The 25,837-nt window shown below is 40.4% G+C and overlaps 1 protein-coding gene across 2 annotated transcripts; it reads right to left on the bottom strand.

Moving 5' to 3' along the window:
* Positions 1-377: 377 nt before the first annotated feature.
* LOC134349327 (clathrin light chain A-like) lies at positions 378-25,837 on the bottom strand. 2 transcript variants are annotated; one of them, XM_063053457.1, is made up of 6 exons: positions 25,574-25,837; positions 16,567-16,613; positions 15,347-15,464; positions 7,139-7,250; positions 5,394-5,447; positions 378-933 (listed from the first exon to the last, which is right to left on the bottom strand). In XM_063053457.1, exons 1-6 carry the CDS (start codon positions 25,761-25,763, stop codon positions 762-764), a joined length of 693 nt encoding a protein of 230 aa, XP_062909527.1. In that variant the 5' UTR covers positions 25,764-25,837; the 3' UTR covers positions 378-761. The 2 variants fall into 2 exon arrangements, with proteins under 2 accessions (XP_062909527.1, XP_062909529.1); XM_063053459.1 differs by lacking the exon at positions 5,394-5,447 and having other exon boundaries at positions 25,574-25,833.

Raw genomic sequence — 25,837 nt, 5'->3', positions numbered from 1 at the left:
CTGTAGTGAATGTAGAACAGAGATGTCTAGGACATTTGTTTCATTAATCTCAGCAAGGCAGTTTTGAAATTAGTTTAAGACAGACTTTGATTAAAGCAGACTCAAATTTTGTGTCATCCTCAGTAATCATACACAGTAGTATGATCTTTTCCATCAATACATTCAGTGCTTTAGCACAGCAGAAGTCCGGAAGATACAGAATCTCTAGAAAACTGTATTCCTGTCCACTCTCAACAAGAAAATTGCTAAAGGTTTTACACATAATACATTGAACATGCCCAATTATTTTTTCATCAATCTATAATAGAATGAGGCTAAAAATCATTGTTCATTTGAATAAAAAGTGCAAGTTAATAATAGTATGAACAAACTTTGAATAAGTTTTAATATTTAACCTTTAATGCATAACAGTGTAGTCAACATGATTTTCTTAAACAGGGGCCAATAGATTGCACTCATAATTCATGCATAAATAATGTGATGCAGCACAAGGACAGTGTGGGGATATCAATAATTGAGAAAGTTAAACATTAATGAGAATCAGGAGTGTATGAGAGCAACCATTTTATCTGCTTGCCCAATAACCCAAGAAATTGGCAACAAACCACACGCAGTTCCGAAAATAATCAAACTCAGATTTTGCAATTTACACTGGTTTGGTCCAAACTGGAATGACTAACACCCATCCTTCTATTCTAATGGCCATCAATTTTGTAGGACACGATTAGAGTAACAGGAAAGCCCACACATGTCGCATTGGTCTAGCGGACTAATGGTGACTGCTTAAGTGATATCAGTACAGAACGCATACGCGATACATCCTTTGATTGCTTGCTGGTTTTGGGATTGAAATCACAAAGACGTGCTACTCGCTCCCATTCTGTTCCTGGTGTATCTTCTTCACAGTCCTGGACAAAGGCCTCTTCTGCAGCTCTGAAATGATAGCCAAAGGTGAGAATCCAGCACCAAGTTTTTTGACAACAGAATTTAATTACTTAAATACTGGTGATGCAAATTTTAGCTACTGCCACTAACTATTCTACGAGTCTTTAATGGGGGTACAGTTGCTTAGACAGGAGCAATAATACTTCACAGTACCCCAAGCAGCTATTCAACAGCAAGTTTAGACAAATTAACTAACTTGGAGCTTTGTGGCTGAGCTTACCATTAGTTTCTTTCCAACCCAATGCTTCGCTGGATGTTTTTGGGTTAGGGTATTCCCATCTTTTACTGGAAAAGCTGGAGGCCATTTGCAATAATCCTATTAACTATCTAGAATAATCAGGTAAAGGATGGCATCCAGAATCTTGATGGCTGCATGTCTCAGAAAACTATAACATTTAGCCATAAAATAACTAACTTGCTCATCTTCTAACAAATCAATGAGCAGAATCCAGGGTTCTACCTTGTTTTACAGAGTCTTTGCTGATCCAATAAGCATGCTTTTAGCCTAGTCAGTTTGCCTTGAGGATTTTTCTGTTCCAAAATATATGTGAATCAAGTCTATGAACACCTACATCTGGCTGTTTAAGATCACAATCTCTTAACTGCATTTCACCTGTTGCTATGCAAATTCATTGAAAGTGAATGAAAGAATGGCTGTAAAAGAGAAACAACTTGATGAAAAACATCTTTACAACCCAATGATGAATGAGAAAAATGTTGAATGCCTGAGTGATTGGTTACATGCAATTCTCAGAGATACAGCCAAACATACAAACTTGCCAAAATCCACAGTCCGAGTTTGAACTTTACTTCAAAGGTTGGTCCTACAGCAGTTAGAATAGACAAATTTTCATTTTTATCTTTTGTTTTACCAGAGGAAAGAATTTCCAGGGTACACATTCTGCTTCCTTGGATTGAATACTCATTTGGGTGACAAAGCTACCAATTTGGAAGATTAAACATTCAATTAGATTTCCAAACGAACAGAAATAAGTTAGAAAAGGCATACAGCAGAGTTCATAGCTCTGATTTAAAAGGTAACCAAGAGAACAAACAAATTCTGAAAGAAATTAGTCTTGTTACTCCAGAAAATCAAGGCCAAATATCCTCTACATTCATTACGATGATAAAGATCAACTTAGATGTGTCCAAAAACAGATTTATCAGAAGGAGAATTGCAGAAAAACAAACAAATCAGATGAAGTTTAAGACATCTCTTCACACAAACAGATCACTTAAATCTAACTTGCAATGTACTAACAAGTAAGGAAATGAGATGAAATACAGACCCAAGTCAGATTTTTTAAAAAATATAGTATCTTCATAAATACTTAAAATTCAAAGCCTGACAGTCTGATTGTTGACAACAAAGCCAAATTGAACCAAATGTTTGACTAAATATAACCACTGGATGTTTCTTGGCTTTCACGTGACCACAGCTTGTTTGGGAATGTCTGCATTGAGCAAATTCGGAGAAACATGAAGTTAGCAGATTTCATAAACAAAAAACTTTGCAGATGCTGGAACTGTTGAGCAACACACACAAAATGCTGGAGTAACTCAGCAAGTCAGGCAGCATCTATGGAGGGGAATAAACAGTCTACAGTTCAGGCCAAGATCCTTCATCAATACGGTAGCATAATACCATGCTTTACAGTACAGTGGCACAGTACTACACTTTACAGTATCAGTGACCCAGATTCAATTCCCATCGCTGTCTGTAAGGAGTTCATACTATCTGGGCTGCCTTCAGATACACCAATTTCCTCCCACAGTCCAAAAACATACTGGTTGGTAGATTATTATAAACTGTCCAGTGGTTAGGCTAGGGTTAAAATCAGGGTTGCTGGGCGGCACAACCAGAAGGGCTGGAAGGATACTATGCTGTATCTTAATAAATAAAAAAGGGGCAAAAGCCAGAATAAGGTGTGGGGAGGGAAGGAGTACAAGTGATAGCTAAACCAGATGAGGATGAAGGTGTGTGTATGAAAAAGGATGAAGAAAGAAGCTGAGAGGTGAGAGATGGAATAGGTGAAGGGCTGAAGAAGGAATCTGATAGGAGAGGATAGTGGACCATGGGGAAAGGGAAAGAGGAATCAAAGTGATGATGGGCAGGTGAGAAGAGAAGGGGTGAGAGAGGAACCAGAATGATGAATGGAAGAGAAGGAGAGGGGGAAGAATTTATCAGGAGAGAAAAATTGATGTTCATGCCAACAGATTGGACATTATCCAGATGGAATATGAGGTGTTGTAACTACAACCCAAGTATGGCCTCATCATGGCAGTAGAGGAGGCAACAGAGACATGTTAGAATGGGAAGTCAAATGAAAAATCAATGGTCACCAGGAGATCCTGCCTCGATAAGGGACTGCTTTGTTGAGCACCTCCACTCAGTCTATCGCAAAAGCTAGGATCATCTCCCAGCTTCTTACTTCATCCCCTCCCCCTCCCACCCACTTTCCCCCTCACCAGGTTTCACCTGTCACCTGCAAACTTGTACTCCTTTCCCTCCCCCACCTTCATATTCTGGTTTATGAAGGGTCTTAGTTTCTGGCTTGATGAAGGGTCTCAGCTCGTACTGTTGACTGTATATTCCCCTCCATAGATGCTGCCTGACTAGCTGAATTCCTCCTGTATTTTGTGTGTTATTAGGTATCAATTTACTTTCTCTTACAAAATAAATTCCATAAGGTTTAGTTATTTTTACAAGTTCTTAGTGTAGTAGACAATGTTTGTTTTATATTGCCATCGTGGGACATTCCATTCTCTAGTCCAGAATAAGCAGCTCAAAAATGAATACTTTCCACTTGTGCATACATTGGACTTGCTGACTCGCATCTTAATTCATCCTACAGTTAAAACACAATGCAATACAAGAGCATGCATTTTTCATAGATACTTTTAAATTTCAATGTCTTGAATAACCATGATCGACACTGCTAATAGAAAACCATACTATTAAAAAAAATGCACCGTCAGTGGCGCTAACACTACACAAGCAGCAATTAAATCCTGTATTTCCACTAAATTATAAACATCAGAAATTCTGCAAATGCTGGAAGTCCAAAGCAAACACACACAAAATACTGGAGGAACACAGGTCAGGCAGTATCGATGGAAATGAGTAGTCGATGTTTCAGGCCAAGACACTAAAGAAAGGCCATGGCCGCTGCCTGACCCAAGTTCCTCCAGGAATTTATGTGTTCCTTTATGTCCACTTCTTACTTTTATTGTTCTGTATCACTCATTTAAAAGTTTGCACAATTTCATTCACCAACTTATTTATCATAGTTTTACTTGTGAATCTATAATCTTTATGTTATCCCTCAAACTTCATTTTACTGCTTCACAATTTTAAATACATCTACTCTAAAATTCCCAATTCTCTTAGTTCATATTTACTCAAAGCATGCCACTTATCTGGATTTCCAATCCCTCAATAACCTACCTATAGCAAGTGACCCCAACTGCTTGATGTCAAGGCTTTATATTGGAACTTAGTGCAAAAACAATGCCTAGAATTGATAATTACAATTGTCTGGAAGATTTGGGTTTTAATTTATGACAAGATTTTTTTTAAAAAACAGCAAGTATACACAAGTTTGTTGTGGATGTGAAGTGAAAGTAAATAAAATCAACGCTTTGATCAACATTAAAAGAATTGCTCTCATTACATGTATTGAATCAAGGAACCAATGCAATGAAGTTGAAACAGGTATGGAACAAGCAATCTACAACTAATACTAAATGCAACAGAAGACATGTGCTCTTAAAACTAATGTCCAAGTTTTAATGTCACAAACATTCCAAATGAGGAGAATGTTTGTGAACAGCTAACATTTTGTCTTGTAGCTTGTACAGTACCTCCAGGACCCCATCCTGATGCAGGGTCTTGAACCAAGATGCCAATTATCCCTTTGCATCCAGAGATGCTGCGTTACCTGTTGAGTTCCTCCAGCAGTTTTATAACCCAATTTGAACCAAATTCACATATATTGCTGTTATGGCCTATGCTGAACACAAGAAGAAATTAGCTAGTATCCATTAATAATGAATCAATGTAAAATATGGATGTGTTTGATCAGTTACATATAGGTTCAATGATATTGGTAAATTAGCTCCAACACATTGTCTAGTCTCACCTGAACAGCTGCTTAAGGCACTGGGAGGGGAAAGGGCGCAGTGATTATTAGTCAAAGATAGGAAATGTCTTAACATCTTCCACTCAAAGTTACAAGTTACAACGCTACAGAATAATCAGATTGCTAGATAAATTACTGATTTGGTTGTCAAATATTGATTGGCCCGGTGTTCTAATCTAAAGATCAGACATTATAAAATAGTCCCAAGGCACTAACCTTAACTCAAGATTTGAAATTGCATATGTAAATATTCTGAAAAGGTGTTCTACAGCTAATGTGCAATTAAAAAGAAAATAGTCAACATACACGTAGCCTATCACATCAGCGAAGGACTGTTTGTAGAAAGCTTCATCAGCGATCCTAGTGCACATGCATGTTAGTCCAGAAAGTGAACCAGCAGATCAACAGCAAAGGGAGCACAGAAGTTGCAAAAGGTAGGTGCAGAAAAAGGGATAAAAAGAGGAAGGACAGTGTTAATATTTTTAGTAATTATTTTACCTTTGCCTGGAATAAAGCTAGGAAAATAGTAGAAATTTTCCATTGCAAACCTGCAGTGGAAAAGTACTGTTGGGGCAATCTAATTCTGGCAATCCAAAGCAAATCTAATTTTACAATAGTCACATGTATGGACTTGATTTTCATTGAAATGAATCACTATCCTGAATGGTCATACTTTAACATTCAAATTTCTGCATTCCAAAGCTATAAGCATGTCTTTTAACTGTGAGATTCCAAATAAAAATATATTATACATTTTCCCCAATACTAGTACATTTAGTAATCCCATCACAAAAAAAAAATTTCTGCATACTGCAGTAAACAATTGCAATAAGGACAGCAAAATCTGATTCTGGGGAATCAAATTCCTTCAAAACTTGTTTCAATTTCTCATAATTAAAGATGAATATCGTTCCTGAACCCATCTGACATATATTTAATTAAACCCCCCGCCTGAAGTGTTTATGTCAAAAATCACACAGTGATTACACTGCGATTTGCTGCTTTTTAAAAAACTCTCAATCACTCATTCTTTTCTTCACTTCAGAAAGCTGCCCTTTAGTTACCAACCCTTCTGCCAACAGAATTGCACTGCCCTTTGGGAGAACAATTCCATTTAATTTAGCCCACTCCCAACCTCAACAAGCAAACTATCTGCAGCCTTCAAATACTCCAAAGTCTCAACATTCATAAAGTAGGGTGCCCAAAATTGAAGCTTAACCAGTACTTCCCTTGCATTTCATGCCTTCTCTTGAACTTTGTATAAATTTTTAGTCTTAGTGGTGTCATCTACAGTGGTTTATGCATTTCAGTTTACAAATATCTAAGACAGTTAATCAAACCAAATTTAACAGAATAAACAAGTTCAAAAAGGATTATTAGAAATCCAGTTGCTAAAGATCATGCATAATATTCAATTACACTCAAGTACTTAGTGCATTAGGCATTTTAAGTTGACTTGCAAAGTGCAAGACTTAAGATTAGTTTTTTAATTATATGTTATGGCTCGTTATAAAAAAAGATATGATTTTACACTCGGGAGGTATCAACTGTTCCTCAGCAATTGCCACTTGCTTTGGTGAATGAATTCTCACCAAAACAAATGGGTTTGATCACACTGTAAACAGGAGAAATTTAAATTGATTTGTTTAAAGCACATCATTGTATGAAAAAAGAAATCTAAGAAAATTAAAACCATAGTTCAAATGCTTCCCTCCCTGACATAACCAGCCATAGGAAGAGCAAGCTAAGTGTGTGGTGTATAGAAATAGTTTGTAGCATCTTAATTCAACATTGGATCCCTCACACAATCCAGTTAAACACAGAATGCTTTACCCCAACCCTATTCAATCACAAAATTATACAACCAGATTTCTCTTTACTGCAATGTTTTCCTTAAAGTTATACAATCATAAAATGATTGACTAATAACTTTACAATGCTCTTGTGAATTTAAAATTATCGCGCATTCTAAAGCTCTCCATAACAGCAAACACAAGATTTCCACAATTTAGGACTTATGGTCAAGAAATAAACTTCAATCATTGTCATACCTGTTATTTTTCTTGATTTTCTCCAATTGCTCATTCTGCCGAATATACCACTCTTCCAGTTCCTTTTTTGCCTTCTCTTTCCATTCCATTTCTGCTTTTCGAGAAGCAGCATCTGATAAAGAAATGATTTAGTTACAGACTTGATAAAGCTACAAATACTTGAAAAGCCAATGCGTTACACTTGCTCAGACGTCAAATTTTCTTAGGTTTCATTTTGTTACTTCAGTAGGGAGTCCGATTTTTATGAGATCCACGAAAAGATGGCAAATTAAAAATGCTCTGTAGGACTGCAAAGGACCAATGAGTTATGTTAACTGCAGAATGTAAGGTCGATTTAGCACACAGTTACTTGTGTAATAAATACTTCAACTCAAATTGATTGAGAAGTTTACCTAAAATGCCAAATTAGCAGAGTGATTCACAAAAAGAAAAATATCTAGACCACGGAAAGATAGCAAGTAGTAACTATTTATCAAATAGAGTACAGAGGGATTTCAGCAAGTTTTTGACAGAAATGGGACAATAAGATCAATAACTATGCTAAGACCGCATTGTTTGAAGTATAAAGACTGAACAGAGATCATTAGAGATGAATAGAGGAGGTCTAGACTACGTTGGTAAAGCAAGTTGAAAGAACAGGAGGAAAGAAAGAAATATTCTGGAGCAATGGGATAGAATTCACTACCTGGAACAGCAGAGGCAGAAGCACATTTACTGAATGCTTACACAAAAAGCAGATCCAGAACTTGCGAAGTTACCGAATGTGTGTTAGAAATCAGCAATTCATTTTTGGCTGCCAGGGACACGAGTTGATTGGCAGCTTGTGAACAGTGAATGCAAAATGAATTTTGCCATGTTCCAAATAGGTTTCACTTTGAGACAAACCCAAGATGACAACCAACATGCATGAGCAGGACAGCCTACTGCAAACGAAGCTTAAAGTGAAATACCTGATCATTCAATGAATCTTATATAATGACTTGATATAATTAACCAATTTCCCCCGGGATCAATAAAGTATGACTATGACTATTGAATACTTCCAGAGCACTTTATATAGCGATTAGAAACTGGCTTAGTTACATTCAAGACTCAGTTCTCATAAGTCAAGCACTCTATGTGGTCAAGCCTAAATCATAGCTAACTAAGATTTGAATATTGGAAGCAACATTTAGATAAAATTGTTAATGATTTACCCACATTTGTTGGCCCTCACCTGACTTTACCCATCACATTCTAAACATAGAAAACCTACAGCACAATACAGGCCCTTCGGCCTACAAAGTTGTGCCGAACATGTCCTTGAACTGACTGAAAGAAGAGCTAGTAAGAAATTTGAAAGTGGGAGGGGGAGGGGGAGGGGGAGATCCAAAATGATAGGAGAAGACAGGAGGGGGAGGGATGGAGCCAAGAGCTGGACAGTTGATTGACAAAAGGGATATGAGAGGATCATGGGACAGGAGGCCCAGGGAGAAAGAAAGGTTGGGGGGGGGGGAACTCAGAGGATGGGCAAGGGGTATAGTGAGAGGGACAGAGAGGGAAAGAATGTGTGTATATAAATAAATAACGGATGGGGTACGAGGGGAGGTGGGGCATTAGCGGAAGTTTGACAAGTCAATGTTCATGCCGTCAGGTTGGAGGCTACCCAGATGGAATTATAAGGTGTTGTTCCTCCAAACAGAGTGTGGCTTATCTTTACAGTAGAGGAGGCCGTGGACAGTCACATCAGAATGGGAATGGGATGTGGAATTAAAATGTGTGGCTACTGGGAGATCGTGCTTTCTCTGGCGGACAGAGTGCAGAGCAAGCCAGTTCTGGATCCACAAAGCAATTTCCCCTTGGATCCCATGCCTCCTTACTTTCTCAATAAGCCTTGCATGCACCTTGTCAAATGCCTTGCTGAAATCCATAAACACTACATCTACTGCTCTACCATCAATGTGTTTAGTCACATCCTCAAAAAAAAAAAAATTCAATCAGGCTCGTAAGGCATGACCTGCCTTGGACAAAGCTATGCTGACTATCCCTAATCATATTATGCCTCTCCAAATGTTCATAAATCCTGCCTCTCAGGATATTCAACATCAACTTACCAACCACTGAAGTAAGACTCACTGGTGTATAATTTCCTGGGCTATCTCTACTCCCTTTCTTGAATAATGGAACAACATCCACAACCCTCCAATCCTCCGGAACCTCTCACATCCCCATTGATGATGCAAAGAACATTGCCAGAGGCTCAGCAATATCCTCCTTCGCCTCCCACAGTAGCCTGGGGTACATCTCCTCCCACAATGAAGACTAAGATCTGGCTGGAGGGCGCTGACTCTACTCTTCAACACCAATTCCAGCACACAGACTGGAGCGTGTTTGCTGCCCATGCCAACACAGACTCTCAGATTAACATTGACTTTTATACCAACTCTGTCCTTGAGCACATCAACAAGTGTGTAGATAGAGTGACATCACAAAAACAAGCAAGTTTTCCCCAATCAGAAACCATGGATGAAAAGAGAAGTTCGCTTCCTGCTCAAAGCCAGAGATTCAGGTCTTCAGGTCTGGAGACTGGGAGGCTTACAGCTCAGCCAGGGCCAACCTGAGGAGGGGAATCTCTCAGGCTAAATACATATACAAACAGAAAAATCGAGGAGCATTTCAACTCCTTGGACCGCTGGTGCATGTGGCATAGCATACAGGGCATTAGACTTCAAACCACCTAGTACTGTGCCCCTTTCCAGCTCTGCTTCCCTCCCTGATGAGCTCAATTACTTCTATGCTCGCTTTGACCATGAGAACAAGGAGATCACCCTCAAAGCCGATCTCCCACCTGGTGAACTGCCTCTCTCACTTTCCACCTCCGATGTTTCCGCCACCCTGAGCAGGGTGAATGTACAGAAAGCAGCTGGTCCGGATGGAATACCTGGCCGTGTGCTCAGAGTCTGTGCAGGGCAGTTGGCTGCGGTCTTCACAGACATTTTTAATCTGTCCCTGGCCCAGGCAGTTGTCCCCACAAGCTTCAAGATTGCCACCATCGTGCCAGTGCCGAAGCATTCCACTGCCACGGGCCTGAATGACTTCCGCCCAGTTGCACTCACCCCCATCATTGCAAAGTGCTTTGAGAGATTGGTTCTATCACACCTGAAATCCTGTCTGCCCACTACCCTGGACCCCCAGCAATTTGCCGATCGCACCAACAGGTCAGAGGACACCATCTCCACGACACTTTACTCTGCCCTGACCCACCTGGACAGCCCCAGCTCTTACGTCAGAATGCTGTTCATTGACTTTAGTTTGGCATTCAATACTGTGATCCCCTCCAAGCTGATCGCCAAACTTCATCAGCTTGGTACCAGCTCATCCCTCTGCAATTGGCCCTTGGACTTTCTGATTAACAGACCCCAATCAATTAAGTTAGACAACCTCTCCTCCTCCACTCTCACCCTGAACACCGGCGTGCCTCAATGCGTTCCTGTACATGGTTCTAACTCCATAATCAAGTTCGCAGACGACACCACAACGGTTGGCCTGATCAAGAGGGGATGACGAGACGGCCTACAGGTATGAGTTCCAGCACCTGGCCACATGGTGTGCCGACAACAACCTGGCCCTTAACACCCAGAAGACCAACAATATCATTGTGGACTCCAGGCATCCTAGCAGCCACACTCTCGTCCCCATCTCCATCAACGGAGCTGTAATGGAGCGTGCATCAAGCTTCAAATTCCTTGGTGTCCACATTTCCAAGGATCTCACCAGGTCCCTGAACTCCTCCATCCTGATCAACAAGGCACAACAGCGCCTTTATTTCCTGCGGAGCATGAAGAAAGCTTACCTCTGTCCCAGGATACTGACGGACTTTTACCGCTGTACCATTGAGAGCATACTCACCGACTGCATCTCAGTGTGGTATGGCAATTGTCCCGTATCAGACCGCAAAGCACTCCAGCGTGTGGTAAAAATTGCCCAGCGGATTATCGGTACCCAATTGCCCACCATTGAGAACATCTACCATAAACTCTGCCTGGGCAGGGCGAAAAACATTATCAAGGACGCATCTCATCCTAACCATGGACTTGTTACTCTCCTCCCATCCAGTAGGTGCTACAGGAGCTCACATCACAGCGCGAAGCAGTATTGCACCTATATTGTACTGTCTCAGTACTTTTATATTTGTGTGCTGCACTTTCCATTTGCAGTTATTTTGTAAATAACACTATTCTTTGCATTTCTGATCAGATGCTAACTGCATTTCATTGCCTTTGTATCTGTACTCCGCACAATGAATCTAATCTAATCCGGTCCCAGTGACTTATCCAACTTGATGCTTTCCAAAAACTCCTGCACATCCTCTTTCTTAATATCTACATGCTCAAGCTTTTCAGTCCACTGTAAGTCATCCCTACAATGGCCAAGATCCTTTTCCTCCATGAATACTGAAGCAAGGTACTCATTAAGTACCTCTGCTATCTCCTCCGGTTCCATACACACTATTGGTCCTATTCGCTCACGTCTTATCTTCTTGCTCTTCACATACTAGTAGAATGCCTTGGGGTTTTCCTTAATCCTGTCTGCCAAGGAATTCTCATGGCCCATTCTGGCTCTCCTAATTTCTTTCTTTAACTCCTTCCTGTTAGCCTTATAATCTTCTAGCTCTCTATCATTACCTAGCTTTTCGAATCTTTCGTAAGCTCTTTTCTTAACTAGATTTACAGGTCTTTGTACACCATGGTTTCTGTACCCTACCATCCTTTCCCTGTCTCACTGGAACATACCTATGTAGAACTCCATGCAGATATCCCCTAAATATTTGCCACATTTCTTCCGTACATTTCACCAAGACTATCTGTTTCCAAGTTATGCTTCCAAGTTCCTGCCTGATAGCCTCACATTTCCCCTTACTCCAATTAAACGCCTTCCTAACTTGTCTGTTCCCACCCCTCTCCAATGCTATGGGTAAAGGAGTTAGAGTTGTGATCACTATCTCCAAAATGCGCTCCCACTGTGAGATCTGACACTTGACCAGATTCATTTCCCAATACCAGATCAAGTACAGCCTCTCCTCTTGTAGGCTTATCTACATATTGTGTCAAGAAACCTTCTTAACACACCTAACAAACTCCACCCCATCTAAACCTCTCCCTCTAGGAACATGCCAATCGATATTTGGGAAATTAAAATCTCCAACCACAACCACCCTGTTGTTATTACACCTTTGCAGAATCTATCTCCCTATCCACTCCTCGATGTCCCTGTTATTATTGAGTGGTCTATAAAAAACACCCAGTAGAATTATTAACCCCTTCCTGTTCTTAACTTCCAACCACAGAGACTCCTTAGACAATCTCTCCATGTCTTCCTCCTTTTCTATGGCCGTGACACTATCTCTGATCAACAGTGCCATACCCCCACCTCTTTTGCCTCCCTCCCTGTCCTTTCCGAAAGATCTAAAGCCCGGCACTCAAACTAACCATTCCTGTGACTGAGCCATCCAAGTCTCTGTAATGGCCACAACATCATAGCTTCAAGTACTGATCCACACTGTAAGCTCATCTGCTTTGTTTATAATACTCCTTGCATTAAAATAGACATCTCAAACCATCAGTCTGAGCGCGTCCCTTCTCTATCACCTGCCTATCCTCCCTCTCACACTGTCTCCAAGCTTTCTCTATTTGTGAGCCAACTGCCTCTTCCTCCGTCTCTTCAGTTTGATTCCCAGCCCCCAGCAATCCTAGCTTGTACTTCTTCCCCTCTACCACATTTATTCTGACTTCTTCCCCCTTCCTTTCCAGTTCTGAAAGGGTTCGGCCCAAAATGTCAATTGTACTCTTTTCCATAGATGACCGACCTGCCAAGTTCCTCCAGCATTTTGCTTGTTACTGTAAGTGATTTAGCCAAGTACACTAAGCTTGTGCAAACAATCGAAACAAAGGGCAAAGTGTCTTGTGCAATCATCTACGGTGCTTTGTAAAAGTATTCAGTCCACAACCCCTTGTTCACATAAATGAGTATTAGAACCAGGGATTTTTGATCAATTAGCTGAGAATTTATTTGTGAATTACATGCTCACTCCTCTTCCACACCCCCCCCAACACACAAAGCAGAGAAAATTGTAAAGCATGAAAAATTAAAAATTCAAAAACTGATGCCAGCAGTATTCATTCCCCCCCCCCCCGTACTTAATTCAACCACCTCTCGCAGCTATTACAGCGTTGTCTTTTTGGATAAGTCTCTATTAGTTTTGCACAACATGATAGAGCAAGGTTTGTCCATTCCTCCTTGGTGGTGGACAGCAATCAGAATCAGGTTTATTGTCACCGGCATGAGATGTGAAACTCGCTAACTTAGCAACAGCAGTTCAATGGAATACATAATATAGAAGAGAACAAAATAATAAAATAAAAATAATAAATCAATTACAGTATGCATATATTGAATAGATTTTAAAAATGTGCAAAAAAACAGAAATACCATATATTAAAAAAGTGAGGTAGTGTCCAAGGGTTCAATGTCCATTTAGGAATCGGATGGCAGAGGGGAAGGAGCTGTTTCTGAATCGCTGAGTGTGTGCCTTCAGGATTCTGTACTTCCTACCTGATGTAAGTGAGAAAAGGGCATGCCCTGGGTGCTGGAGTTCCTTAATGGATGCTGCCTTTCTGAGACACTGCTCCTTGAAGATGTCCTTGGTACTTTGTAGGCTAGTACCCAAGGTGGACCTGACTAGATTTACAACCTTCTGCAGTTTCTTTTGGTCCTGTGCAGTAGCCCCGCCCCGCCATATTTGTTGACATGCCAAATCTCTTCAAACTCCTAATAAGGTATAGCCACTGTCTTGCCTTCTTTATAACTACATCAATTGTTGGGACCAGGTTAGATCCTCAAATCTTGACACCCAGGAACTTGAAACTGCTCACTTTCTCCACTTCTGATCCCTTTAGGAGGATTGGTAAGTGTATCTAGAGGTCTTGCCAGAGATGTTAGATTGGGTTAAGGTCAGGACTATGACTGGCCACTTTGGACATCAATTTTCTTCATTTGAAGCCACTCTGTGGTTGCTTTGGTAGTGTGCTTTGGATCGTTGTCCTGCTGAAAGACAAACTTCCTCCCAAGGTTAAGCTTTCTGGCAGAGGCTAGCAAGTCCTCATCTAGGATCTCTGTGTTTAGCAGCATTCATCTTCCCATAATTCCAGTCTCTGCTACTGAAAAAGCATTCCCTTAGCATCTTGCTACCTCCACTATACTTTACGGTAGGGATGGTGTTAGTTGGCTGTATTTGATTTACGCAACACATACTGCGTGTTGAGGCCAAAAAGTTCCACTTCAGTCTCATCTGACTACAAGACCTTCTTGCACATTTTTACAGCATCTTCAAAGTGACACTTTGCGAAGTCTTTATGAGCAAGGAAATGTGTTTTTTTTTTAAACCAGGGCTTCTTCCTTGCCACTCTTCAATAAATAACCTCTTTGTGCAAGGGTGGAACATGATCTTCATCTTCAGCTGCAGCTACTGACTTCTGGAGTTCACTCAGTTTCTGTTGGCATCACAGTAGCTTCTCTTATAAGTGCCATTCTTTTCCAGCCACTAAGTTTAGAGGGGTGGCCTGACCTAGGGAGTGTGACTCTGGTTTCATTTTCTCCCCCCTTTCTTTTATTTTTACAATGGACTGCACTGAGCTCAGAGGCATGTTCAATGCCTTTGAGATAATCTTGTACCCTTCCCCAGATTTGTTCTTCTCTATTATCATTTTACTGACTAGTCTTGAATAGTCTTTTGTCTTCATTTTGGCTTGGTTTGTCACGAATGGGGTGGGGGGGATATTGACAGGTTTTGGAATATTTATTTTGATTTGACATGATGCCCAATGTTTTGTAGATTAGCTCACAGCAAATCACAATTCAATATATTTTAAATTTAGAAAAATGAGACAGTAAAATGTGAAAATAGTTGTGGGGCCTGAATTATTTTTCAAGGCACTGTAACTTAATAGACAAGTGCTCTTCTGTGTGTACATAAATTTCTCTTCCATTGAAACATTCCTTAAAAAGCAATACTTTAAGTACAAGATTCTCATTATAAAGTATTGATCCTCCACTTGGAAGCAAATGTAGAAAACAAACTGATGCTTTTAGTTGCACAGGATTAGTTCACATATTCATTTGAGGTAAAGCATTTGGTTTTCAAGTTTACTAACATGCATACAAGGTACTTACCAAGATTTTCGAGACGGGTTATCTGTTCTTCTCTCCACTTTCGAATGCTTTCTGGTTCCTGACTCAAGCGATCTGCCCGAGCTATTGCTGCATAACTGTCATTTGGACCATTTGATTCCTGTAATAGCAGATTACACAAGTACGACTCAATTTCTATTGATGAGCCTGCTTAAATGTACAATATGGTCAATTATGCCAAGTGTTTCATCGTTAGATTAAGTTTAAGTATGATTAGTACCCAGAGCATTTTGATAGGGGCAAGCAAAGTTTTTATTTTCTTCATTGGTGTTTAAATGAGTTTCCTCCACTAAATTATAATTCACCATATACTACACCACTAAGTCTGAGGCATGAAAATACCAAAACCACTACTGTTAAATTAAGTGATTTGTGACATCACTATCCAATGATTTGTCACATCACTATCACTTCAGAAAAGTTCAAGGTTATATTATTGATTTTTAAATTAACTTGCAAACAACATCCAGATCAAGCTTGTTGCTCACTCTTCCCATGTTTTATGGCAAATCAGGTATCAGGATTATTATTGTCTTGCAACATGAAAATTGTTTTGTAGCAGCAGTATAGTGCAAAATAATTCCCGTTCGTTAAAGTGCAGAGTACTTCCCTGTTCAGTTAAAAAAAAACATTTTAACCAAATTTCTAATTGTTTCTGCTTTCAGGCAAAGCTTTGGGAGCCACATTGAAAAATCTTGCTCTGAAAAGCAAGCTTCACAATTGTAACAGAATTTACACAAGATTCAAAAATCTCAGCAGGGAAGCCCTGGTTCACTTCAAATCATTACAGTTCAATAAGGCCCATACCCTGGAATCCAATGTAATTGTCCTAATTTTGCAAACTGTGCTGACCCATAGTGCTATATTAGCATGTTTTAAATCACCCAGCATCCATTCATACTCCCAGGACTGCATAGCATCAAGACTTCAATTGCATAATTCCCTTCACAGTGATGGAGGTAGTAAAACCCCCCGCTATAAAATGCTGTCAAACTGTTGCCAAATCACTTTAAAGTTCATCCAAAATTAGAACACACTGAAATAATTCAAATAAAGAACACGCGTCAGGTATTAAAAAGGAAAAGGATTAAATTACTTGAACAAACTTCTATTCAAATGAATGCAGGCACTATTTCTGCACATCTACAAAGGCTGTTGAGCAGATTATGCACACTGAAATTACTGCAATTTTCCATACTAACCTGGTATACGTCTCCATTAACTGCAGCTAATTCTTCTTTAAAACCATCTGTGGGGGAAAAAAAAAGTCTTGATCATTAAGTATTACATTGCATCTTCAACATTTATGATTTGACCTGATTAGGCAAGTCTCAATCTTTTTCTGCCTTGTTTGTGTTGCATTTTTAAGTTCATGCCATTCAATTTCAGTGAATGTGCCAACATAATTAGAGTGCAAGCATCCTTGTCACTGATTTACACAAGTATAGACATGTATGACAGAAACAGTCTGTCAGACACTGTTCTACTGTAAAATCCCTGCCCAACAGATTCCAGCCAGTATTGACCAAAATATTTCAATGCTCATTTGCAAATTAAACTTATGCAAATTAAAATCCTAGAATATACATAAGTAAGCTTTTGTCTCTCCTGCAGAAGCAAGCAGTCTACAATAGAATTGAACTCTGAAATCAGGATGATTTTTGATGTTTTGCACTGAGCAATCAAATACAAATAGCAAGAGGAAACAACCCCAGGACACAATTCAAATTGATGCAATATACACCTTGTGTCATCAAGATGTCCTATAAATTATTTAAGGCATAGAGCTACATTTCATTCTGAGGTCATAACATGTACAAGTGTAAGGTTTGACAGCATTTTGACCTTTGCTAGTTCTTTCATGCATTTTACCTTGTATGTCCTTATTTCCCCAGCTTCTATGACACTGTCGAAATCTCAAGGATGTCAGCAGTATCTGAATAGAGTATGAACAGTCAGTCCGTTGGCAAAAACCTTTCGGCTCCAGAGGTACTGTTCATGTTAGACAAATTAATGTCTTGGCTTATTGTAGGATATTTAAGAATATTCATTTTAGGGAGTATTTTGTCTTGGAAGAAATATGCCCAAACTAAGTAAAGAGTACTTGAGAAAATAAAAGTTGAATAAGAAATAACATTAATCCAAAGTGTATTTGTCATGAATATATTCATGATTCAGCTCTCATGGGTCTCTGGAATTCCAGTGATTCATAAGCCTCAAAAGACACCTTTCTAAATGCAGTTCCTGAATTTTGGATGAAGTTTACAAACATGGGGTGTAAAACTAGAGAAGCACAAGATTTTGATGAAAGAAATAAACATGATAAAAATATTCAAAAAGAAGAGGGCCTGAAACCAAAGATTCACTCTGAAAGATGCAGACATTTGACAAAAGCTCAGCCAACACAAGGCACAGAATATATTTGTAAAAGACTCAGGTTTGTAATGTTTTGCCATAGATAGAAGCATTAACTTTAAATGTTTAACATAATTCAATAGCTTTGATATCAAAACAGGCAGTTTGACGATCATTGACAGACAGCAGGTGAAGCCAAAACATAAACGAACATTTGGAAGACAGCAAAACTGCCTGCCCTCCTGTACTTCATGGGATTGGGTGGAGGGTGGGATGATGGAACAGGAAGCACCCAAATTTCTGCTCAATATTCCCCAATATAAAGCCTTACCAATGTCAGTAGAGGGCAAGCATAATATTACTTGTTCATGCTAGACAGTGCAAGATTATACAGACCAACTCCTACAGACGCTTTTGATATACACGGGAGTTTAGTAAAGACAGGACAGGTTAAGAAAGTGGTTTATAAACATACATGACCTTAATATTAATAACAAAGTCATGAACAAAAAACAGTTTCGCTACAACTGAATTATTGAATCCTGCTTGAGATAATACTTCTAAAATGTAAAAGCTTACAATCTAAATGAGAAATTAGGTCACCAAAAGTGATCAAAAACAGTGCTGGAAAAATTTAGATCAGGCAGTATCTTTTGAAAGAACCACTAATGCTTCAGATATGGAACAGTCAAAAAAAAACAAGGTTAACAGTTTCTCTTCCACTGATGTTACCTGACCTGAGTTGTCCCAGCACTTTTTAAATTCAGGATTTCCAGCATGTGAAATTTTGTTGATTGTCTAGCAAGCAAATCCAGTTGAGGCTTTAATTATATGGATATACAGGAAAAACTGGTTTAATTTTCTTGAAGCCAAGGATATAGATCCAAGAGGCACTCACACATGGTATAGGCCAAGGGTGGAAAACCTTTTGAGAGCAAGCACCTAAATCGACAAAAATTCTCTTATCAGGTCATAAATTTGAGCAGAAATCATTCATTAATGAATTAACAATAATTATGGATGTTAAGGAAAAAGGATGAGTTCTGTTGCTTATTTATGTGTATTCACTGTTTTACTATTAATAAAAAGTAAATCAGACTGAAATGAAGCATTTTAGAAAACCTATCCAAAATTTTAATATTAATCTTTTTTCCAAATTGAAAACTAACATACAAATGCTGGCAGAGCTCAGCAGGTTAGACAGCATCAATGGAAATGAATAAGCAGAAAATGTTTTGGGCCGAGACCCTTTATCAGAACTGGAAAGGAAGGGGGAAGAAGTCAAATAAAGCTGTCGGGGAGAAAGGAGCACCAGCTAGAAAGCGGTAGTTTTCAGTACTGAGAAAATAATCACCACAGATACTGCCTGACCTTCTGAAATCCTCCAGCATTTTGTGTTTCTTTGGATTTCTAACATCTGCAGACTCTCTTGTGTACGTGAAGCCAGATGGGTGGGGAAGGGATAATGAAGCTAGAAGTTGGGAGGTGATGTGGAAAAGGCTGGAGAAAAAGAAATCTGATAGGACAGCAGAGTGCATGGGAAAAGGGAAGGAGGGGAACGGGGGAGGTGAAAGATAGGGGCAAGAGGCCAATGAAGGGAAATGAAGAGTGAAGGGGTTAAAAAAAAAATTAACAGATGTTAGAGAGGTCGATAATCATGTCATCAGGTTGGAGGCCACCAAGACAGAACAAAGTGTTACTCCTCTAATCAAGATTGGCCTCATTGTGGCAAGAGGAGACCATGGCCCAACAAGTTGGAATGGCAATGGAGATATGAAATAAATTATTAGGCACTGGAAAATTCGCTTTTTGTGGATGAAGCCGAGGTGGTTGACAAACCAGTCCTTAAGAGTTGGTGGGGAAGGAAAGATGCAATCAATGGCTGGGTCCCATTGAAGATGGTGGAAATTGCGATCTCAACAACTTTCAGTTTCCTGGTCCTAAATCCCTCATTTTCACCATGGACGTCTTGTACCTGTATACTTCTATTTCCTGCCCGCCCACCCCATCAAGGAGGACTCAAAGCTCTCCACTTCTTTCCTGACAATAGACCCAATCAGTTCCCCTCCACCTGGGAAGGAACCGGTCCTCACCCTCAACAATTTCTTTTGGCTCCTTCCACTTTATCTCCTTCATTTTCTGGACATCCAAGCTCACCCCATCTTCCTGTCAGGGATAGAGTTCCTCTTGACCTTACCTACCATCCTATGACCCTCCACATCCAATATATCATTCTCCGCAACCTCAGCCGTCTTCAATGTGACCCCACGACCAAATACCTTTACCTCTACCCCTCTCTGCTTTCCACAGGGATAGCTCTCCAGGATTCCTTTGTCCACTTGACCCTCCCCACTAATTTCCCTCCAGACACTTGTCCCTACAAGCAGAAGCAGAATCTTCTTCCTCACCTCCAGCCAGGGTCCCAAATAGTTGTTCCAGGTGAGGCAACACTTCACTTGCGAATCTGTTGGGGTCATCTATTGCAAGCAGTCTGGCCTTCTCAATGTTGCCAAGACCCAACTTAAGAGTGGGGGACCACTTGGTTGAGCACCTCAGCTCCAGCCACATAAAGTGGAATTTCCAGTAGCCAATCATTTGAATTCCTGTCCCCATTCCAATATGTCAGTCCTTTGCCTTCTCTTCTATCATGATGAGGCTACTCTCAGGTTGGACAAGCAACAACTCATTCCTTCCAGGCAGTCTCCAAGTTGATGACATGAACATTGATTGCTCCAACTTCTGGTAACTTTATCCCCTCCCCCTTCCCACTTTATTTTGCTACTCTTACCTTTTGCCACTTCTCACTTGCCCATCATCTCCTCCTTCACCATCTCCCATGGTCAGCATTCCCTTCCTATCAGATTCTTTCTCCGGCCCTTTACTTTGTCCACTCATCACCTCCCAGCTTCTTTCTTCATCCCCCACCCCCCATCCACCCAGCTTCACCTATCACCTTCCTGCTTGTCCTCCTTCCTCTTCCATCTCCCCTCCTCCTCCCTCCACTCCGCAACTTCTTATTCTGGCTTCTTCACCATTCCTTTCATGTCCTGATGAAGGGTCTTGGTCCAAAATGTCGACTGTTTATTCATTTCCATTGATGCTGCCTGATCTGCTGAGCTCCACCAGCATTGTGTTGCTCTGGATTTCCAGATCTTGTGGGTTTAATGAAAAATAAGATTGCCAAGTAGAATTATTATGACCATTTACTATACAAATACTGATTTGTGCACTAGATAGGCAAGAATTTCAAACCTTATCATGCAACACCACCTATTCTAGCAACTGTCTAGCTGGCACTAAGCTAGATTTTGCTGTGAAAACTTCTCACCACCCTTGCGTCGTTAAAATTCATTTGCTTCTTCATCTGGCAGTAAAGATAATAATTTGCCATCTTATTATGGACGGGATTTAAAGAATTTAAGGGTGGCACTGAATGCCATGTGCCAATAAAATTTTTGCCCACTTTATACGTTTGCCACCTTTAGAAATGCCATTGGCTGATGAGAACCAAGGATCATAAAAAGGAAGGCCATTGCCTTGAGAAGAATGACAGCAGATCCACAGTTAAAGATTGCAGAGCTGCAGAAAGGATTTGGGGGACCCTCATGCCAAAGCACAGAAGTTAGTGTAAAGGTGTAACAGGTTAATGGGATTGCTGGCTTTCAGAATTAGAGTAGCTGTACTAGAACTAAATACAGTGCTAGAAGCCCACATTCTCTCTCTAAACTATCTACATCCTTCCTATAATGAGGTGACTAAAACTGAACAGAATACCAAGTCTGGCGTAATGAGGATTTTTATTTTTAAGAGCTGCAACATTACTTTGCAATTCTTGAACTCAATCCCCTAATGAAGGGAACACACCATACGACTTCCCAACAACCCTATCAACTTGCACAACTTTGAAGGATCTATGGATGTGGACCTCAAGGTCCCACTGTTCCTTTATGCTGCTAAGAATACTGCAATTAACCCAGTATGCTGCCTTCAAACTCGTCCTTTCAAAAGAAAATCACCTGCTACTTTTCCCAGGTTGAACTCCAGCTGCTCCATTGGATCCAGTCAATGTCCCATTGTAACCTATGACAACCTTCTACACTATCCACACCACCACCAACCTTAGTGCCATCTGCAAACTTACCAACCCACCCTTCCAGTTCCTCGGCAAAAGTCATTTATAAAAACCACAAAAACCACAAAAAACAGATCCCTGCAGACCACCACCAGGCGCAGACCTCCAGGCAGAATATGCTCCATCTACTACCACCCTCTACCTTCTGTGGCAAGCCAATTCTGAATTACAAAGCCACGTTTCCCTGGATCCCAGGCCTCCTGACTTTCTGAATGAGCCTAACATGGGAAACCTTGTCAAATGCCTTACTAAAATCCATTTTTATGATATCCACTGCACTATCTTCAATGTGGTTTGTCACATCCTCACAGAATTCAATCAAGCTGTGAGACATGACCCGCCTCTCAAAGCCATGCTGACTATCCCTAATCAGACTATACCGTCTCTAAGAAACTTCCCCAATAATTTTCCCACCACTGAATATACACTAACCTATGATACCCAGTTATCTCTACTCCCTTTCTTCAAAGGAATAACATGTACTACCCTTCAAGTTTAACTGTCATTCAACCATACATGAATACCCATGAACACAGCAAAATGAAACAGTGTTCTTCCAGAACGAAATTGCAAAACAGTACCAACAATCATACACAGCACAAGGCACATATAGCACATACAAGATAGCAATAAACATACATACACACAAAAGTGTTGGTGGCAAGACCAAGCCAACAGCACACTGTAGGAGAATGCAATCAACTTGTCTTCCGCAGGACACTGGAGAGCAGCACCGACCAGCATGGATGCTGCACCACACCGCCTCAGGCATAATCTTTCCTGGACTGCTGGCATGAGGCCGAATCCACACAGCTTCCCCGTCTCTCCACTAAACCAGTTAACCACACTTGTAGCATTCCACATTACCAGTGTTCAACAGGGTCTTGTGATCACAAGAAAAACAGAAACAATCACTCTAAGACTGAACACCGCCTTCATGCACTGACTCTGACGCCGCTCTAAGGCGGCCAGCAACACGGTCCACACCAAGTTCAGCTCCTCCACCAAACAACTCCTCGCTAATGGAACAGATGTGCAGTACTCGAAGTTCTTAATATCCAGTTGAGTCTTGCAATCGTAAAAAAGATGCTTAAAAAAGACACCACCTTTGGTTGGTCCTGTAGAGGCTGCTGCATCTGAGTGCACCGCTATCTTACCCAGTACTACTCCAACGGCCAGTGAGGATGCATGGCTATCTCATCACTTGCTTCCCACGCTAACCTGAGGTATATCCCACCCTGGCCCTGGGGAACTTATCTACTCTAATGTTTTTTGATATCTATCCTAAGATAACATTAATAAAGGTAGATTCATCTGCAGTACCAAGTGCTGAAGAACATAAAGGGAAACTGCAAGGTAACATGGAAAGTACAAACGATTGGCTATAAGTGGATTGATTTTACATTGAACCATAACAAACTCCACTAGCCAAATTGCCTTTCTCATGCAGTAACCACTTATTATTTGCAACAACTTCAATACTTGTCCGTATGGTCTTGAAGGTCCTCAATTGCTTAATCAGGCAGATGAAAAGGGACTTAAATAAGGTATTACACACATTTTAAGTTCTATTACACATATTATTTGACAAAATTGGGAATCCATCTTATGATGTTATCCCCATGAGACTGCACGTCAGATGAAACAGGAGGGAGGCAGAACAAGAGGGCAAAAAGAGTGAAAACAGCCCTTCACTGTGGTGACAGTTTATAGTTCCAATTTGACAAGGATGAGAAATTGTTAGGTTTATTGTAACACCAGCAGTGAATCACTTTAGGAAAATACACTATTTAATATACTGTACTTTGCTGGTAAGCTGTACCAAGTTCAGGGCACAAAGCCTAAACATTAAAACAGTCTCAAGCTAGAGTGTTAATTGCTTGTTCAGCAAACTGAAAATTTAACCTTCCCAGTTTCAAGCTGAACAGAACATTAGAATATAAACAATCTGTATCAGCATGACCCTCAATGTACAAACCAGAATGCAAAAACGATGCTCAAACAAAAGACACTAAATCAGAAATTAAGGCCAGCTTTTATTTAGCATTTCTTTTAAGTGCTGTGGGGAGGGTTGGAGAGAAAAGGAGACAGTGCTTGGAAGCAGGAGCACATGACTACGTGTCCCCTTTCTGTTCAATTAAGCATTTTGAACAGTGTCATAGGCCAAACACTCCTTGCTATACAATCAGGAAGGAGCACACTAATGCAGTGTCAAGGTTAGTTCAGTGAAATATCTAGAGTAGAAGATGAAGGAAAGCATGGAATTAAGTGCCAAAGTTAATGATTATTTCTTGGCAAAACAATAGAACATTTAGCTTATTCTATTGGTAAGTAAGCACTAGGATAAATTAAAATTCACGAGCTTGGGCTTTCTTTTACTGCATACTCAACTTTTCAAAAAAAATTAAATGTCAAACCAGACTTAATAGGAAGAAGCTTAGAACAGTGAAACCAATGCTGCTATTGATAGTTACTATAGCTGAATTTGTCTTTCCTGACTGCCTTACTGACTAAATGCACGAAGAGCAGAATCAAATATCGCTGTGATGATTGTATGCTCTAGTATCAATTGTTTGGCGACAATAAAGTATAATAATCTGCCCTCAGTGCAGAATTATATATCTTGCTCAGTCTGTACTGTGACAACTGATTTAAACCAGTGGAAGGGCAACAAATTACAGTGGTGCACCAATTGGACAGTTAAATACAGTTTTCCTATGACTGCTGAGTTACCCTGCACACAAATAAATAATGTCAATCTTCATCCTTCATATAACAGTTGAACAGGATTATTGGAATATGGAAGCAATCAACTACATTGAGCAAAGATACAAACATTTCAATATTAAACAGGCAAATTTACTATTAATGCATCCCATGTATAATGTGGCCCAGAACTTCGTATCAAAACATCACATGAAAAGTGTCTAGAGATTTGAAACTCACCTGTTTAAAGGTTCGAGATATTAATATTGGTGACAGAATACAAACACAGATCCAATAATATTTATAACAATAAATGTGATTATATTTATAATGCAACCTATTAAAACGGTGAATTAGCCTCTCAGCACAGTAGGGTTCAGTTGTACACTGAACCCAAAATTCAGGGACAACATATACCGGAGGTCACAAATCCATGCAAAAAAATGCACTTCAAATGAAAACATTAAAACAACTAATCGAAGTACCACATTAGCAAAAACATTCAAAAATCGGCGCGGAAAAGACTTAATCTACAGCTTTAATATCAGCACATTCGGTAGCAGTTCTCGAGACAGTACGCGGGAAACACGCTAACACTAGCTGTCTTCCAGCTGCTCAATGACAGATTAACAATACGAAATTTCTCTCTAGCGACGCCAAAGCGGAAAGTAAGGAAGGCGACACAGGAACATAAGCTCCTTTACGGAGCAAGCAATGTCATCTCGAACCGATGACGCTGCGATATTCAATGCTACTGACCGCAACTTACAAATCACCGAGAGAGAAGCCGAAGTCGATCTCAATAATACAAGGCTTACTTGCCGACTGAGACAGGAGTTTTTAGCAGGACTCAGGCAACAACACTATCCAATGATACCTAATATAAATGGCAACAACTAAACATGTCACCTCGGGGAAGGACCAGCGAAACAAGGTGCAACTATCCAGAACAAGGCTGGAACATGAGTCGCGGCAGTGCCCCAACTCCCCCGCAGGCCCTCCCGCGCCCCACTCACCTCCGACATCGTCTGAATGCGGCTGCAAGGCCGACGGCACTTCGCCCCCGTCCAAGATACTGAACCCTTCGTCATTCTCGATGCCGGCGATCTCGCTTTCCTGCTGCGCAAGGAAGGCGGCGGCCGGGTCCTCTTCGGCGCTGCCTGTAGTACCGTTGTCGGAAGAAAAGAAACCAAAGTCCTCAGCCATCTTCAGCGGGCGCCTGACACTGTACGAAACCGGAAGCAAGGCACGACACACCGGAAGACACTCCAGATCCCTGA

The sequence above is a fragment of the Mobula hypostoma genome, chromosome 7, assembly GCF_963921235.1.
Source record: "Mobula hypostoma chromosome 7, sMobHyp1.1, whole genome shotgun sequence".
NCBI classification, from domain to species: Eukaryota; Metazoa; Chordata; class Chondrichthyes; order Myliobatiformes; family Myliobatidae; genus Mobula; species Mobula hypostoma.
This window is presented reverse-complemented; position numbering and strand designations above follow the sequence as displayed.

Coding starts and splice junctions, on each gene's coding strand:
- LOC134349327 (XM_063053457.1), bottom strand. CDS start 25,763: ATGGCTGAGGACTTTGGTTTCTTTTCTTCCGACAACGGTACTACAGGC. Junction 15,465..16,566: donor TTAATGGAGACGTATACCAG/GTTAGTATGGAA, acceptor CTGCTATTACAG/GAATCAAATGGTCCAAATGA. Junction 7,251..15,346: donor AACCCGTCTCGAAAATCTTG/GTAAGTACCTTG, acceptor TTTCTTTATCAG/ATGCTGCTTCTCGAAAAGCA.